The 19128-nt window shown below is 29.7% G+C and overlaps 1 protein-coding gene across 1 annotated transcript in view; it reads left to right on the top strand.

Annotated features, from left to right (window-relative positions):
- Window positions 1-16814, top strand: part of 5PtaseI (inositol polyphosphate-5-phosphatase A) — a 161418-nt gene extending 144604 nt beyond the window's left edge. Inside the window, exon 14 of the mRNA XM_075354957.1 lies at window positions 15442-16814. Within this exon, the coding sequence (XP_075211072.1) occupies window positions 15442-16512 (1071 nt within the window). The 3' untranslated portion in view covers window positions 16513-16814. The remainder of the gene's footprint in view (window positions 1-15441) is intronic.
- Window positions 16815-19128: the final 2314 nt, after the last annotated feature.

Raw genomic sequence — 19128 nt, 5'->3', positions numbered from 1 at the left:
AGAAATATGTTACTTTAAAGAAATAGCAAGATTCAAAGATGGTATAGGCACCTCGTCACAGAAACTGGTGAATAAACTTAGAAAGGTGACTATGGAATCTTCAGCAGTGCTAGGGTTGCTGGTGCAATTGAAAAGGTTTAGTGTTTTTTGATTCATCAGTTGGGGAGGAGAGTGGTGTTGCACAAATTATCTCTGGGCTGAAGAAACTACTACTGCATGAGGATTAGTATAATCCAGATATTTTTGTCCTGCCAGGTGGAAGGATTGATGAATGTACATGAAAAATGTTAATACACAGCTCGAGAGGGGAAAAAAGAAAGTTAAGGTTGTTTTACCTACAGAGGTGACCATAAGGAATTACAAAAACGTGGTCAAGCAAACCACTCCATCTGTTGCCAACATCCGACTGTAATAGTCAAATCCCAAGGAAAAACATATGCTGATCTCCTTTGAACTGTGAAGGAGATGGTCGCTAGTGAAGAGGCTAGTAAGATATTGTCCTTGCGGAGGTAAACAGGCGAGGATTTACATATTTGAGTGATGGTGGTGGCAGAAGCAGAGGAGTTCCGGTTAGTTATTAAAAAAATCTACCTTTATGTTCTTTAAATGGTACATAAAATCAAGACAGAATGAATTTAGTAAATATGGAACACTATTCAGATACTATTTAAAAATAAGTTGAGACATTTTTTCATCACATTCTTTCATTTAGATTTAGTATATAAATGGTTTAAAAAAAATCATTAGCTCAATACAAATATGTTTAGTCGTAGAGTTGTATGTAGAAAAAAAAGTCTTATTCTGAAAATATAAAGGAAACTTCATATAGAAGGAAAATGGTTGAATGAAAGTTAAGCTTGATTGAATGTGTTTTGATTTCATTCTTGCATAGAGTTGAAGATGGAATTGTCCATAGAATTCCATGTAGAATTAATAAAAAACCCTTATGTTGAAATGAAAAAGAAACTTTGTGTAGTAGGGAAATTATCAAATAAAAGTTCTCTCTATGAAGTAGTGCGAACCATAAAGTCATACTTGCCCATAAATACTTTTTTTTTAAAAAAGAATGATCACTTATTTTGAAAATAAATTCTGGGACAAATTTCTATTTTAAAAAAGCGTGGTTGTATGTGTGAACATTGTTCAATTTAAATATTAAATAAATTGTGAAAAATACTTGATGGGATATGTTTTGATTTCATTTTTTTGTGTAGAGTTGAAGATGAAATTCCCCAAAGAGTTTCATGTAGAATTAATAAAAATGTCTTGTACAGAAATGATAAAGAAACTTTATGTAGTAGGCAAATTATCAAATGATTATTTTCATTATTAATTTGTAATCGGTATATTTTTTTTCAAATTGATTGTTTGTGTGACATTTTAGCTCTTATTAAATTAACTGAAAAACCTTCATTGATTTTGTTTATGTCTACAATCCATTTTTATTGTTTTTATGAGAATTTTACTTTTGACATTTAATCTTATCAAATCTTCACTTATCTTTCTTACTTTTGCTACTTTGTCATTTTTATGGTCTTGGAACATATTATATATTTTTATGTGCCTGCTATTCCATATTTATAGTTTTACATATCTCATTGTGCTGAACAACATACTAACTGTGGTCAGAAAGGTATGACTTCATCTGATATTTGTGATAAAACTTAAATTTTTATCATTTACTAGATTATTCATAAAATGATTGTACAAGGGTGGTTTGAAAAGTCCATGCAAAGTCTGAAAGTTGGCACCATTGCTGCATATTGAGAGGATTTTCAGTTAGTAGCATCTTTTGAAACACACACCAAGTTTCAACCTGATCACTTAATTTTTCAGTACTTATGTATTAGCCCATTAACCAATAAATTGCAAACTTTTGGGTTATTGTTAATATCACCCGATATAACCATAATATTACCATTTTTATAACCATTTATATTTATTTATTTTATAAATACAATTTAACCAAACTTAACCTACACCCGCTTTGCTCGCTAAACCTTGACTAACTAACACAGTAATGTTTTAAGTATTTAAATAATATTCAGTAAATATTTCAATTATTAATTATTTAAATAATCAAAACATTACTGTTAATTATTCAAGGTTAGTGTTCAAAGCGAGCGTAGGTTAAGTTATTTCTATAATTATAAGTAATAATTCTTAAATTTTTAATATGTTAATGATCCTGTAACTTTGAAGTATTTTCAAAGTTATGTGATCATTATAGTTATGGTCGACAGGCTAATATGTAAGTATCAATTTTTCTTTGTTTGGCATCTGTTTGAATCAAGAAAGTCAAGTGATTTCAAAAAAATAGATGATAGAGCAAATCACCTCAGGAGATTAAAGAAAAACTGAATAAATATTATGGTCAATCTGCACCTTCGATTAGAACAGTTTATAAGTGGTTTCAAAATGATCAAACGAGCACAAGTGACACCTAACTCTGGAGTAGTGACCTTAACAAGATGCCTTGTTAAGGTCACTACTCCAGAAATGATTGATAAAATTCATGGTATGATGTTGTATGATAGTAGAATGAAGGTGTGTGAAACTGCTGCTGCTTTCAACTCAACAGGTTTATAATATTTTGCATCAATACTTGAACATGAAAAAGCTGTCTGTAAGATGGGTGCCACTGTTACTCACAGTTGGCTAAAAACGAAATCATGCAAGGTATTCAATAATCGGTTTCAGTGAAAACCACAGGATTTTAAGCTTTATTTGTTTCATCACTGAAACCAAACATGGATTCACCACTACACTCATATACCAAGGAACAATTCAAACAATGAGTTGCCAGCGGGGAGTCTGTACCTAAGAAGGTAAAAGGTAAAGGTGAAGGCCTTTCCTTCACCTGGGAAGATTAAGGCAATTGTCTTTTGGGATTTGCAAGGGATAATCCTTATCGACTATTTAGAAAAAGGTTTAGAGATTACAGGCAAATACTATGCATCATTATTGGACTGTTTGAAAATTAAGTTGCATGAAAAACGTCCACGATTGACCCAAAACAAAGCCTTTTTCTACCACAATAATGCACCTGCTCACTCCCATACAGATCTGGCCACTAAATTGATATAGACTTTTCAAACCACCTACATAGACATCCCTCATGGTAGCTCAGCCAGTGTAGATTAAGATGGGCTTATCCTTATCCTCCAAATGTTTTGAGACCTTTGAAATTTGGCAGTTTTATACAGATTTGTTATTAATAATGTAACATTATAATTTTTTAACTTATAAGGCTGCTGCTGCTCTTACTATTGTAATGGATAAATACGCCTAAAATTAGCCTTTTTTAAGAAAGTATATCACTCAAAATTCATATTAGCTGAAATTATTTGTGTTAAAAAAACTACGAAGATGTTCTTGATAATTATCCTATTGTGATAACATAATATTGATACGAGAAGCATGATAAAGTGTTTATGTTCTTGTACATCTTAAATGTAAACAGGATAGTCCACAGATTAGAAATTAGACGTGTGTTTCCCTAACATCTTAACTGAGTGTACATAAGTGTTCTTTCTCTTATAACAAATAAAGATTTTTCAATCCAATTATAGAAAAATAGTAGAAATTATTATATAAACAGTGTGCTTTTGTAATATTGGTTATACTGTATAAATTTAAGAAATTGCTAGAATATCAGCAATATGTTTTTGAGATAAATGATTATAAAGAATTATAAATGATAAATTGAGATAAATCATGTAGAAAATAAAAAACATTACCAGTACAGAAATATTTATTTAATTTTAAGTAAACTGCTTTATATATTGGCCTTTTGGAAAAGAATCTTGTGGTTTTAAATTAAATTTACTCTTATTACATTTAGAATTACAAATGTGTATGTTTTATTACATGAAAGTTCAAAGGCTAAAGTTTTTTTACCACTTAATCTAATTTCAAAATGCACAACGTTTACAGTGCTGCAGATGTAAACTGATAAATCTACCTCATTCCGCACTTTGGCAAGCATGTCTGCAGGAATCTCTTCCATGAATGCTGTTATTTTTTGATGTAGTTGGTCAAGTGATTGAAAATTTTTCTTTGTGTACTACGTCTTAGATAGCCCCAAAAAAAGAAATCTATCGGTATCAAATCAGGACTCTGCAATGGCCAAGCGAGTGGAGCTTCTCTACATATCCAGCCTTCTTGGAACCTGTCCTTGAGCACAGGCTGTACAACTTCTACATGATGTGGAGGGGCTTCGACCTGTTGGAAAATTAACCCTCCATATTTTCAATCTTCAGAAATACATGTCCCAAGAACACTATGCCTGTAATAGTCTGCTCAAGGAAAAAATAGGCCAAAAATCTGATTATGCATGGTACCACCCGAAACATTCACTATTGGAAAGTTATGGATAAATTCTACCAATTTTGTGGATTCTCTGAGCCCTAAACTTGAAAATTATGACAATTAGTGATTCCATGAATGTGAAATGTTGCTTCATCAAAAAATAAAATACACTGCAGGTAGTTTTCATCAGCAGAAATAAAATCTTAATATAGTTGTTTCAATCTGAGTACTTTGTGGATTATCATTAGCTTTAATTTCATGGAGTGAGTAATTGCATTTATAACCACAGTTTCAATTGCTAGTGAACTACATTGTAGACAATGCTTTTAGGAATGTTTAGTTGATGACTAACTTTATGAACTGAACATTTTGGACTTCATTAGAAAGACAGTAGATTTCTTTCTGTGTTTTAGGCCTTCCTGATTAGTGTCCTTTCAAAACACTTCTGGTGCCCAAAAACTGTTCCCATCACTTGTGTATGCTTTTATCTCTTGGAGAATTTTTATTATAGATTTGCCAAAAATCTCTTTGTACAACAATCACTGATTTTGTTTCTGCAAACCAGTACATGCACTTAAACTTAATTGTTGTTGCTTTAAGATTACACATAAAACATTGTTATGTGTTGCAAAATAAAAATTATATTCGTTCTTAAAACTGCAGAGTTCTTTTTCAGTCGCTGGTAGTTTATCTCTGTGATGTTTATTAAAATAATTGCTATTCAATAGTACTTCCTGATTAACCCTTTCTTTGATTTTCTCAAGCTTTCAATTCCATGGAATGGTTTGATTTTTTTTTATAGCAAAATTTCTACAAAAAGTTATTATTTTGATTGCTTAAAGTGTACTGGTACTTAAAGCAATTAAATTAAAGTAATGAGAGAGTGGTTGTTAAATACACTTGCTTCTAAGCTTAGTGCTACTAAACATTCAGTGGAATGAAGTTCAAATACTAGATGATCAGGTCTCTTCATGTTCACATAATGAATTATTTCAGATTCTGTGATCTAATCAATTCAAAGAATTTACTTGTTCCTGTATTGTGCTCAGTAACTCCTGTTGAGCCTACCTCTGAAGAAAATATTGAAATATTCTGAGTTTCTATGCCTTTGTTCGTAGTAAAAATAGTGGGAATGTCAGTTTTTTGGTACTGAATCGGTTGTAAGCATTTTGTTAAAGAAGAAAAAGGGTTTATTTCCAATAGATGCAATTAAATTTAATAAACAGGCTGGCCATCTAGTATCCTTTTTCAGGTATGTTGTCTTCTCTGTATTTTCATCAAGTAGCATTGGTTCCAAATTACACAACAGCAAAAACTGATTTAAAACTGATTAAAAGATTGTTTGCTTTTATAGGCGATGCACGTAGCTCATATTTAGGATTACCTTAGATACAGGGAAAGCATAGATCCACTTTAAACTCAAATATTTACATTATTACTAGACCCTTATCTAAAGACATTTTTATTTATTTTCTAAATTCATTTACTAATTTTAGGAGAATAGTTTTACAGTTGACTGAAGCTTTCTTTATTACTTTTGACTTTGATGCAGGGCATAATTGCCTGGTTTGATGCAGCTCTCCAAGATTCCCTATCTAGTGCTAGTCGTTTCATTTCGGTATACCCCGTACATCCTACATCGGTAACAATTTGTTTTACATATTCCAAACGTTGTCTGCCTGCACAATTTTTTCCTTCTACCTGTTCCTCCAATATTAAAGCGAATATTCCAGGATGTCTTAATATGTGGCCTATGAGTCTGTCTCTTCTTTTAGCTATGTTTTTCCATATTCATTTATCACTTTATCCACCCATCTGATTTTTAACATTCTCCTATAGCACCACATTTGAAAAGCTTCTAATCTTTTCTTGTCAGATACTCCGATCGTCCAAGTTTCACTTTCATATAAAGTGACGCTCCAAACATATACTTTCAAAAATCGTTTCCTGACATTTAAATTAATTTTTGATGTAAACAAATTATATTTCTGACTGAAGGCTCGTTTAGCTTGTGCTATTCGGCATTTTATATCGCTCCTACTTCGTCCATCTTTAGTAATTTTACTTCCTAAATAACAAAATTCTTATAACTCCATACTCTTTTCTCCTCCTACTTTCACATTCAGTGGTCCATCTTTGTTATTTCTACTGCATTTCATTACTCTCGTTTTGTTCTTGTTTATTTTCATGCGGTAGTTCTTGCGTAGGACTTCTTCATCCATGCCATTCATTGTTTCTTCTAAATCCTTTTTACTCTCAGAATTACTAGAATTACTTTATCATCAGCAAATCGTAGCATCTTTATCTTTTCACCTTGTACTGTTACTCTGAATCTAAATTGTTCTTTAACATCATTAACTGCTAGTTCTATGTAAAGATTAAAAAGTAACGGGGATAGGGAACATCCTTGTCAGACTCCCTTTCTTATTACGGCTTCTTTCTTTTGTTCTTCAATTATTACTGTTGCTGTTTGGTTCCTGTAAATTTTAGCAATTATTCTTCAATCTCTGTATTTGAACCCTAATTTTTTTTAAATTCTGAACATTTTATTCCAGTTTACGTTATCAAATGCCTTTTCTAGGTCTGTAAATGCCAAGTGTGTTGGTTTGTTTTTCTTTAATCTTCCTTCTACTATTAATCTAAGGCCTAGAATTGCTTCCCTTGTCCCTATACTTTTTCTGAAACCAAATTGGTCTTCTCCTAACACTTCTTCCACTCTACTCTGAATTCTTCTGTATAGAATTCTAGTTAAGATTTTTGATGCATGACTAGTTAAACTAATTGTTCTGTATTCTTCACATTTATCTACTCCTGCTTTCTTTGGTATCATGACTATAACACTTTTTTTGAAGTCGGAAGACGGAACTTCCCCTTTTTCATAAATATTACACACCAGTTTGTATAACCTATCAATCGCTTCCTCACCTGCACTGCGCAGTAATTCTACAGGTATTCCGTCTATTCCAGGAGCCTTTCTGCCATTAAAATCTTTTAATGCTCTCTTAAATTCAGATCTCAGTATTGTTTCTCCCATTTCATCCACTTCAACTTCCTCTTCTTCCCCTATAACACCATTTTCTAATTCATTTCGTCCGTATAGCTCTTCAATATATTCCACCCACCTATCGACTTTATTTACTTTCTTTAATTACTTTATTTCGTATTATAAATCGGTGTACCATCTTTGTTTAACACATAAATGGATTTTAATTTATGTACCCCAAAATTTTCCTTAACTTTTCTGTATGCCCTGTCTATTTTACCAATGTTCATTTCTCTTTCCACTTCTGAACACTTTTCTTTAATCCACTCTTCTTTCGCTAGTTTGCACTTCCTGTTTATAGCATTTCTTAATTGCCGATAGTTCCTTTTACTTTCTTCATCACTAGCATTCTTATATTTCCTACGTTCATCCATCAGCTGCAATATATCGTCTGATACCCAAGGTTTTCTACCAGTTCTCTTTGTTCTGCCTAAGTTCACTTTGCTGATTTAAGAATTTCCTTTTTAACATTCTCCCATTCTTCTTCTACATTTTCTACCTTATCTTTTTTACTCAGACCTCTTGCGATGTCCTCCTCAAAAATCTTCTTTACCTCCTCTTCATCAAGCTTCTCTAAATTCCACCGATTCATCTGACACCTTTTCTTCAGGTTTTTAAACCCCAATCTACATTCGTTACACTAAATTATGGTCGCTATCAATGTCTGCTCCAGGGTAAGTTTTGCAGTCAATGAGTTGATTTCTAAATATTTGCTTAACCATGATATAATCTATCTGATACCTTGCAGTATCGCCTGGCTTTCTCCAAGTGTATATTCTTTTATTACGATTTTTAAACTGGGTGTTGGCAATTACTAAATTATACTTCGTGCAAAACTCTATAAGTCAGTCCCCTCTTTCATTCCTTTTGCCCAGTCTGTATTCACCCACTATATTTCCTTCCTTGCCTTTTCCAATGCTTGCATTCCAATCTCCAACTATTGTTAAATTTTCATCTCCTTTTATGTGTTTAATTGCTTCATCAATTTCTTCGTATACACACTCTACCTCATCATCATCATGGGCACTTGTAGGCACATAGACATTAACAATCGTTGTCGGTTTAGGTTTTGATTTTATCGTTATTACAATGATTCTATCGCAATGCATTTTGAAATACTCTACTCTCTTCCTATCTTCTTGTTCATTACAAAACCTACTCCTGCCTGCCATTATTTGAAACTGAGTTAATTATTCTAAAATTACCTGACCAAAAGTCGTTTTCCTCTTCCCACTGAACCTCACTAATTCCTACTACATCTGCATTTATCCTATCCATTTCCCTCTTTAAATTTTCTAACCTACCAACCTTTTTTAGACTTCTAACATTCCACGCTCCAACTCGTAAAATGCTATTTTTTAATTTTCTGGTGACCCCTTCCTTAGAAGTCCCCACCTGGAGATTCGAATGGGGGACTACTTTACCTCTGGAATATTTTACCAAGGAAGGCATCTCCATCATTGCTATATGAAAATGCAGAGAGCTACATTTTCTTGGAAAAAGCAGCTGTAGTTTTCCATTGCTTTCAGCTACGCAGTACTCAGAGGACTGAGTGATGTTGTTGATATGGCCATTTAAGTCATCCTGACTTACGCCTTAACAACTACTGAAAGAGCTGCTGTCCTCTTTCAGGAATCATTCCTTAGTCTGGCTCTCAACAGATACCTCTCCGATATGGTTGCACCGAAGGTGCAACCATATCACTGAGCAATCACTGAGCACTGTATCACTGAGCAATCATGCCCCCTCACCAACAGCAAGATCTCATGATTCATAGAGGGAGTTTCTCTCTCATAGAGGATATTTTTCTTAACAGTCTAATTATACTGATAATAGTTGTTCATTATAATCATGTTAATGAAACCTTTTTTTTACAGTGTAGTTATTGAATTTTAGAGCATTCATGATGTAATTTTCCAATAAAAATGTTTTCTATTAAACATTAAATTTTGTTATTGTTTTCAATTAACCTTCATAGCTAATGCAATGCATGTTTTGCAAAAATTGATGCCAAAGAAAGAAAAAAATTTCTGAATCATTAAGCATATAATAATATAAAATAATAAAATAAATAATTTATAAATTATTATAAAATAATATAATAATAATAATAATAATCGCTTAAGCGTTTCTTATAATCCTTTTGATTACTCATCAGTTTTATCAAGCAATTTTACCTTGACATTTACTAAACGTCACACTGTTTCAGAATTATGAAACAGTTCCTCTACACTGGTGATGTAGATTGTTTTAATTTTTGAAATTTTTTCTTTTAGTGGTAAGAGCAGGTTTGATATGAAGTCAAATGATATGTTTAGTCTCTGTTGTGTTTATTCATTAAATTTTCTTTTGTCATATTTTGGATGTTTGAAAGTTTCATGCTGCCTTAGTATGTGAAATTATTTGAATTTGTGACTTTTCCATGCCATTTTAAAATCTGTTTTTTTTTTAATATGATTTTGTGTTTGTGTATATGTGTGAGCGTACCGATTTTCTACGAGGTGATTTTCAAAGATTAATTCTGATGCTTGTTACATGTTCTTGTATATACCATATTTATTGCAGTCACTGCAGTTTAATTTGTTTTTTCCTCGGTATTATTAGGAGTGCTTTGATAGAATGTTGTATGATCTTTTTTTTATATTTTTTTGCAGTTTTAAAAGTAACATGTTAATATTTTTTCTTGAAAATTGACATTACGTATAACATTTGCATGAACACTGATCCACATGTACAAATCAACCACACTAGCCATATATCTGATATCGCTACTCACAAATCGATTTTATAAGTCGCATGATTGGAATAATACCCTTTTAAAAATAACTATAATAATAATATGTTGATTTATAGCATGTAAAGTTACAAATGCAACTCAGTCAAGCAAAATTAAATTTACAAACTCACTAAATTTAATAAAAATAATATACTAGACAAAAAAAACATAGTACCACTTATTACCAAAAAGGTTTCCACTTTTAAGAACATCAATGAAAATGCCATTTTCAATGTCACTGAACAAGGAAGTGCTTCATAGTTGTAAAAACTCTTCTAGGGCATATTTCCAGGTATTTATAAAATGAATTTATATTTTATAACAATTTATCATAAATTTTATCATTTTTTAGCTTAATGGCATACAAAAAAAATAACTTATTGGAACTTCTAACTGTAAAAAGGAATTTCATTACAGATGAACAAAAGTACCACTAAAGAATTAAATATCACTTAAAAGAAGAATTTTTTTTCTTAAAGTGGTTCCAGTCATTAATTAATCATGTTATATGATTTTAGCTGATAATATAATTTAGTCATGATGCATTGGCACTAAACCAAAATTAGTTCCTATTTTATATTAATATATTAACAAACAATTTTTTTCATTACCTTACTTGTTTATTTTAAAACCATTTATTACTGTAAATCTTAGTAAAATGTTGAGATTACTGTAATAATAAAAAAAATGATAATTACTCAAGTAAAGATAAATTCAGTAAAAAACAATATTAATGAACAAATGTAATTTTAATGTTACAATTTTGAAAAAATTCTTACAAATGTAGCTAGTTTGTTTATGTCAGAATATTGAGATACTGCAATATGACATACTCTTGACTAATTTAAAAACTTCTATAAGTGTTACTCTTTTTTTTTTGTTCCATCATATATGTCTACAATAACAAATAACTCCTGAATTTTTATTTATTCGTATCAGTTATTGATCATTACACTGAAAATTTCCTAACCATTTTTCCTGTTATTAGTGGGTTTAATTTTTTTTAATTCTCTTATAATACTAGTCACATTTATCCTTGTTCATGAGTTTAAGGCTACATGAATAACACAGCCTCATTAATGATGTTAAAAAGTAGAAAGAGATAATATTTATTTCTCTTCTTTTAGTGTTAATACGTTCAGTAACACTTTTTACTGGAATTGTTCTCGAAACAAAATATTTTTTAAATATCCTTTTTTAGACCACATTTTAATCTAATTTTATACCTGTGTGAAACTAAAAAAATTGTAACAACATATCCTATTCACTTTCTAATATCTGATCTTTTCTCATTGTCCTTGCTCAGATTGGAGATTTTTGGACCAACAGTTTCTAGTTACTGATCATTTTTTAATTATTTACCATGTCTGTCAGGAAATAACCTTTAAAAATTAAAAAATAAGAATAAGCAGTATGTTCATTTTGGTAAGATGAATAAGAAATAACCGTTATTATATTGAAGATAATAGTAACAATATTATTGTAAAGATGAAGTAGTGTTTGAAAAAAGTATTTTTAGAATAATTGTTAGCAAAGGAGAAAGTACTTTAACTATCCCCAAGGTTGGATCGACTATATGAGCATATAGTCAGTTGCAGTCATTGACTATTGTTAATAAGACAATGCATCAACTAATAATTTTCTTGTAAGAGACTTCAAATATCAACCCATCGAGACTTGCCACATTGTTAGACCAGACATATGAGTTTCTTTCTGATTTTTAAAAATAACACTTTCTGACTAAAATAGTTATTGCAACAAAAATTATGGATTACTAGAAAACCGTCAGTTGATAACTCCTCAAATTTGACAAGAACAATAAGAAAAGATTATTTGTGTGGGAATTATTAGCATACTTTTCAGATTTTTTTGTACATTTTACACAGATGTAAGGTCAAAAAAAGTTAATCGGCTAAAAGGATATAAATATATTAAACTAGATTTTTAACTGAAATTGATATGAAAAAGAATTAGTGAGTAACATCCTTCATAAATTTATAAACCTCTTAAAAAAATGCAGTATAGATAAAACTAAATATTCCAGTAATAATAATAATAATAATAAATGTAATGCAAGCCAGACAAGATAAACTTAATGACAGTGGTAGCAAATACATCAGTAAATGATACATTCATTCAAATGATGTTCTCTGAAGATTTTAGGTCACAACAGGGATACATAATTGTGTAATGTAGCAAAGTATATAATGTTTAATTATCAAAAAAATAACTAGAAATGTTTGAGTTAATGATGATAATTATTATAAATTAAAAACTTTAATATTAACTGTGAAATAACATATCCGGAAGGCATAAAACCATTTCTAAACCAACTATGAGTTTATTTTGTCTAAGATAAAAAAAGATTGATTTAAAATAAAAGCTACCTCATACTAAGATTAGGTTTTTATAATGTTTACCTTAAATAATAGTTTGACAAGTCACTTTTATTACCTTTTTTATTATAAATTATAATAAATATTTGTTTTGTTTATTAAAAAAAAAAATTTATTTTATTATGATCTGATCTAAAATATTATTAAAATAAAATTTATTTTGATTAAATCCAACAAAATGTTGAATGTAATTTTTTTTATAATATTGTAAAAAGTTAAATAAATTGAACTTTTTAAGGTTCATTATTTCATGTTCAAGTTATTAATTATGATATTTTTTTATAATGGTTCTAACATAATGTTATTTGTTTATTAACATAATGTTATTTTTATAGGAAATAGGTTTTAAACAAACAGTCAACATTATTATTTAAGGTAAACATTACAGAAACCTAACCTTAATACGAGCTAGATTTTACTTTAAATCAATCTTATTTTACCTTACCTTAATACAATCTTTTTTTATATAGTTGGTTTAGGAACGGTTTTATATCTTTCAGACTTGTTATTTGGCAGGTAATATTAAATTTTTTTTTTTATAGTGTTCATTGTATGAATATTTGTTCAATTTATAAACACAAAATGTCTGAGAAACATAAAAAGATTTTTGGAAATAAGGTCCACATAAAAAAAACCACGAAGGCAGAAATTTACTGTTTGTATAGATATCGGCAGTAATTCTCTGTGCAACATTAACACAGGGAATGAAAGTAGCAGCTGTTAACATTGTGTGTAAAAAATTATAATCTCAGTTGAGATCAGCACCATCTTTGCTTGTAGATTTTCAAAGAAATTAAAACAAAGAAAAGATTAGAAATGATAGTTGTTTGCAGACTATTATTAATTTTTTTTTTCTGCTAAGATCATCATAATTTTTATATTTATTACAATTATCCACCTTTCTTGGCTTCAGATCCATGATGTGTTTCAGATATATTCCATTTTCAAAACATATTTTGAAACTACTCAGCTGAGTACAGCAAGTTTTGAAAATGGAATATGTCTGGAACACATGAACATATGATTTAATTATAAAGAAGCCAGAGTGAATAATTATTGTACTAATATTATAAAAAAAAACTTTACAGATGTTATTATTCATGTCCTGAATAAATTTTCATTTATTTTTTTAGAATTTACGAGTATTTTTCAGGAAAGAAAAATTTTTCAAGTGGGTTTGGTGATACAGTCTATATTATAATAGCCTTTCCCTTGACTGCAATGAAACATACCTTTCTGTTGTTACGTGAAAAATCAGGACAAAATTATTAGTTGAATGAGGGAATTACTTTGAAGTGAAAAAGTATATATTTTATTAGTAATTACTTAAGTGTCTTATGCTTTTAGATATAAGAGTTTTTACTTGAATTTAACTTATTGTCTTTTTGCAAAAAGTTTTGAAATTTGGTTTGTGAATTCTCAAGTAGAAGTCATACTAAGTTAGACATCTCTTTAAAGTGAATTAGTTTTTTTAGGTTTGCAATAATTACATGCCACACAAGCAACATAGTGGGAAGCACATAGATATCTAAGGATTTTCTCGCCAAGATTTTAAATAATGTAGCATTGTTGTATCAGCATAACATATTGTGGAGTTAGTATTCTCTTCCATATATTTATATATATAAAGCTTCTCCGTCACGGCTTCACCTGCTCTAGATGATCTTGAATTTCTTGTTGCATTCAATTTTTTTTTTTTTTTTTTTTTTTTTTTTAATTAATGCTTTTTAATCATGTAACCAGAGGCAGGTGCAGCTAGTTGCGTTGCACATACAATGACATTGGCTGTGTCGATAGAGCCACAGCACTGTACATTCTTACACTCCTTAAATAATAAAAATTAAAAAACCTGAAAATGGTTTTTAGGTATTTATCTGAATAGTATTCAAAATCCCAGATGTACTAAATATATAATTTAGTGTAGTTGAAAATGGGGAAAAATTTGCAATCATTGTTTAAAATTTTCTACCTTTCTTCATCCCTTTTTAAGGTCGAATATCAAAAAATCTAGAAATTGGTTTTTAGATAATCACATTAAGATTATACACACCAAAAATCAAGTTGATATTTTCATTTGTTAATAAGAAATTCAGAAAACAGCAGGTTTCAAACAGAATTCAAAAATTCATTTTAATTTTTTAAACTCAGAATTTCAAAAATCAAAAAATTGGTTTTTAGATATTCACAAGATTACACACACCAAAAATCAAGTTGATATCTGTATTTGTTACCGAGAAATTAAAAAGTAGTAAATTTCATTGTTACTCCATTTTAACCTCGGAATTTCAAAAAAAAAATACTTCCCTGTGTGCATTTATATCATAAGAAAAATGTGTATACAAATTTTCATCAATTTATCTTCAGTAGATTTTGCTGGATATTGATTATGATTGACTCACTACATGTTATTTACATATATATATATTTAACTTAGAAAAAACAATTCTTTTGTTATTGTATTTGTTCATATTCCCCTTTGTACTAATGTCCCAAAGACAAAAGTATAAAAACTGTTTTCCACCAAGAGTGCAGAATTTGATAATGCTTACCTTATGCTTATTATTTGTTTTCTAATAGCACTTTTGAGGTTTTCCCTCATCATCAGTTAAGCTTTTTCTTCCAAATCACACATTAAATTCAAACCATTAAAATTATAACAAAGAAAAAATATGTAGTCATAAATATTAAAAAATATAATATTTATTATGTCTAGCCACACATACAGTAATGTACTCAATATATATATATATATATATATATATATATATATATATATATATATATATATATATATATATGTATGCATACATATATATATATATATGTATGCATACAATAAAATTTGAGTGAAGTATATGAACTGTGTTATTCTAGCTCTTTATTTTATTTCTAACTTAATCTATTTTTTGTTACAGCCAGTGTACCTGAGAGCAGATATCATCACAGGAGCAGGTAGAGTTGTTTGCTGTGAGTCAACAAACTTGCCTGCTGGAATAGTTGATTGTCCGATGCACCATTCCACTCCCATTCACTTTCCATTTGAACCTCCTAGTTTACTGGCCAAGCGTCTTGAACGCACAGATTCTGGCAACAGCTTGTCCCTCGTTAGTCTTAAACTTCTTTCTCCTGTTATATCTGAAAAATCGATTGAAAAACTTTATGAATCTGATTCTGAAATTCATAAACTCTCCAGAGAAGATAACCTTGGAAATGATCTCAGTGTAACTTTTAATATTAATTCATCAAATGATAGTAGTATTGTAGTTTATAATTCTCAAAAAGATTTAGATTACAGGATATTGCGTAACAACAGGCTGCATTCTGATGGTAACATCGGTCTGCAAACAAGCATCGACCATATTGAAAAACCACGGCTGAATAGTCTCAAAGAGGACTCTACTGTTAATTCTCACAGGTCATATAGCATTAATGCTCAGGAAGCCACAATAATCGAACGTTATGTTGTTAAAAGGGTTAATTCAGCATCTATAGTTGAAGTACCACGCATTGGTGCTTTAAAACAAGGCAGTTGTCGTTGCTTAAGTGAGTCTGGAGGATGGCGTACCAGATCTGCATCTGTTTCCAGTCGAAATAATTGGAGAAGTAATTCTAAGGTGAAATTGATATCTGATCCTAATCTTCAGTCTTCACTGCTTAGACTGCAAAGCCATCATAGTTCCTCTGAAGAAGATTGGTTTGAAGAAATTAATGATGAGATTAAAGAGGAAAATGATGATGTTTACAGTATATCAAAAGAGGATGACATTTTTCAATTAAAACATAATGAACCGGATGACAATCATAGTAGTGAAGTTGCCATTAGAAAATTAAATTCTGAATCCTTACACTCATTAACATCACGTTATTGCTTTCCATTCCGTTGTAAAAAAGAAAGTAATAAGAGGCCGTGTAAACGAAAGAAACTAAAAGACACACTGAATTGTAGAGATGACACGGGCATAAAAAATTGTTGTATTATTTTTTGATAATACTTCATTTTTTATAACTACTAATCAAATATAATCACACTAATACATCATACTTACCTCATTTGAGATTAGTTATGAACAGTTTTTATGAATTACACAGTATTTTTATATTCAGTTTTCTGTGGCAATTTTAATTTCCTGTAGCTGAACAAATTTCTGTGAAACTGTACCAAAAAGGAAATCATTCAAGGTTCTTTGTAATTTTTCATAAGACTTTAATTTAACAGTTCTTACTCATTTAAATTTAACCAATATATTCTAAATAACTTTCTTTGTGTAAACTTATATTAGATTTATTAGTTTAAATTAATATAACTACAAAAACAGACTAAGCAAAATTATAATTGTCACAGTTTAACTGTAATTAGGTATTACCAATTCTGATATTATTAAGTTTCTTTTTAGTTAGTATTTATACTCTTGTAAATGACCTATCATTGCAGGAAAAGAGATCTAAAGTTAGGAGAAATGATATGTAAAGACAAAACATTCTGAGAAACAAGACCAACATTTTTTTTTAAACGTTAGGTCTTTGGACCGCGATGAACTTTGGCTTGATGAGTTTCATCTTTCTTGCTTCCCAGGTTTTCTTCATTTGCTCACTACTAGTCTTCTTCTGTTTATCAGTCCACTTTAAACATGTCCCGTGTACCTGTTTTTGTTCTATAAATTGCTTCCAATTACAATTATCTATCTTTTTCCTGAAAACATCCCTGTCAGCCTATATCTTCTTCCAGGATGACCATTTCCACTAGATCACTTCTGATTTCCTTAATCCAATTTGTTATGTTTCTGAGTTTTATAAGATGATCAAAAATCAATTTTGTCAGCCTGTTTGTGTCCATCCTCTTTAGGTGGTATTAAAATTTAGCTCTTCATTTTCTTGCCATCGTGAAAGTTTCTGTTGTAGAATTCCTCATTGTTCCGTAGTCAACACGCCTTTGTTTTTCCGTGGCCCTAAAATTTTTCCTAGTAACAAGACCAACATATTATATCTAGTCATTTTTCCTAATTATTGAGATCCCAGATCAGTACTGTAATATATTTAACAAGTTTCAGATAGTATCATCAGCTGTGACAGTAATTTTTGTGATTCTACAGAACTCAGATAAATGAGGTTTAAATATTTATGTTATTTTTGAACTTTGACTATTGTACTTTTGGGAATTCAGTTTAATGGCTTATTTCTAGGACTGCATAGCCAGTGTATAAACAAAAAAAACTTTTAAACCGACAGCATGATGTAAAACTGTGCAACTAAAAAAAAAATCAAAAGATGCCATTTGTATGTGATCATCTGATCCAGTTTTAATATTTTGTTTATGTGGTTTGGTTTTACCTCAGATACACCAGACAAAAAAAACTTATTTTTTAAGTAAAAAAATTTTGATCGAATTTGTATTTGAGATAATTAAATGAAAATTGCTAGTTAAATTGACCAAAATAGTTCTTTTTTGTTCAATAATTTATTTCCATTAATTTCTTACAAAATAATTTAAATGTAATAGGTGTTAAAACTAATTTTTACAAATATAAGAACAAAAACAAGACATATAATTGATATTTATTCATAAAGTTTTCATTATAAATAAATAATACATAACAGATTAGTTATTTTTTGCAAACCTGTGTGCTGGCAAGAGTCGTAATATATAACAAATAAGAGATAGAAACAAAAATAAGAATGTGTAAATTTAATCGTGGTAAGGAAATAATAAATACCAAACTCAACGGATAGAAAAGGAATCAATTAAGTAACTACAGTTTAATAAATGAAAGTAAATAATCACTGCACAGTCAGTAAAATGAAAATCTACTTAATAATTATATTGTAATATTTAAAAAGTTTCTTACCACTAAACACTAGTAGCTCTGTTTCACTATAATAAATTATTCATATTATCAACTACCAATACTATGAGTACCTGGATGAGACAAAAAACAGAATTCTTAATAATGAATTTACCTTAACACCTACAAATGGATTAAGTAATTTGATTTGCTTCATGTTGTCTTATTTAAAAAAGCCATTTTAGTACTTGTTTATATGAAAATGACTCAATTTCTATGGTTTATCATTGGAATATTACTACAAAACCATACACAATATATAGTCTGGTCTTTGAAGTAATAAATGTTTTTGTTAACTTTTGAGTACGTATTACTCTTCTATTAATAGTAGTTATAAGCCTAATTATGGATTCTGTAATTGTATTTATGAATCTTTTGTGTGTGATTGTGTAAATCGTGGTGAGATTTTTATTTGTAAATAGGAGCAAGGATTTTAAGAACTTGTTTTACATCAAAGATAGTTTCATCATACATATCTTTGGTCACTTTTAATGGAATTATAAAGTGGTTTTGTAGCACTTTTTCAAACACCATTGTTGTTAAAAAATTGGATATTCACGAAGTACAATAATCTTAATTCATGAAATGTCAAAACATAATGTATGTGTTCAATATGTGGAGCCCAAGTTAATCTTTCTAAATGATTAATCCCAGACACTTATGTATAACAATCATATTCAATTCTGAGGACAGTGTTATAATTATCTTTGATTTCAGTCCAGGGAAAATTTAACTTTGGACTGATCTGAATACTTGACAAAA

The sequence above is a fragment of the Lycorma delicatula genome, chromosome 1 (genome assembly GCF_047948215.1).
Source record: "Lycorma delicatula isolate Av1 chromosome 1, ASM4794821v1, whole genome shotgun sequence".
Taxonomy (NCBI): Eukaryota; Metazoa; Arthropoda; class Insecta; order Hemiptera; family Fulgoridae; genus Lycorma; species Lycorma delicatula.
This window is presented reverse-complemented; position numbering and strand designations above follow the sequence as displayed.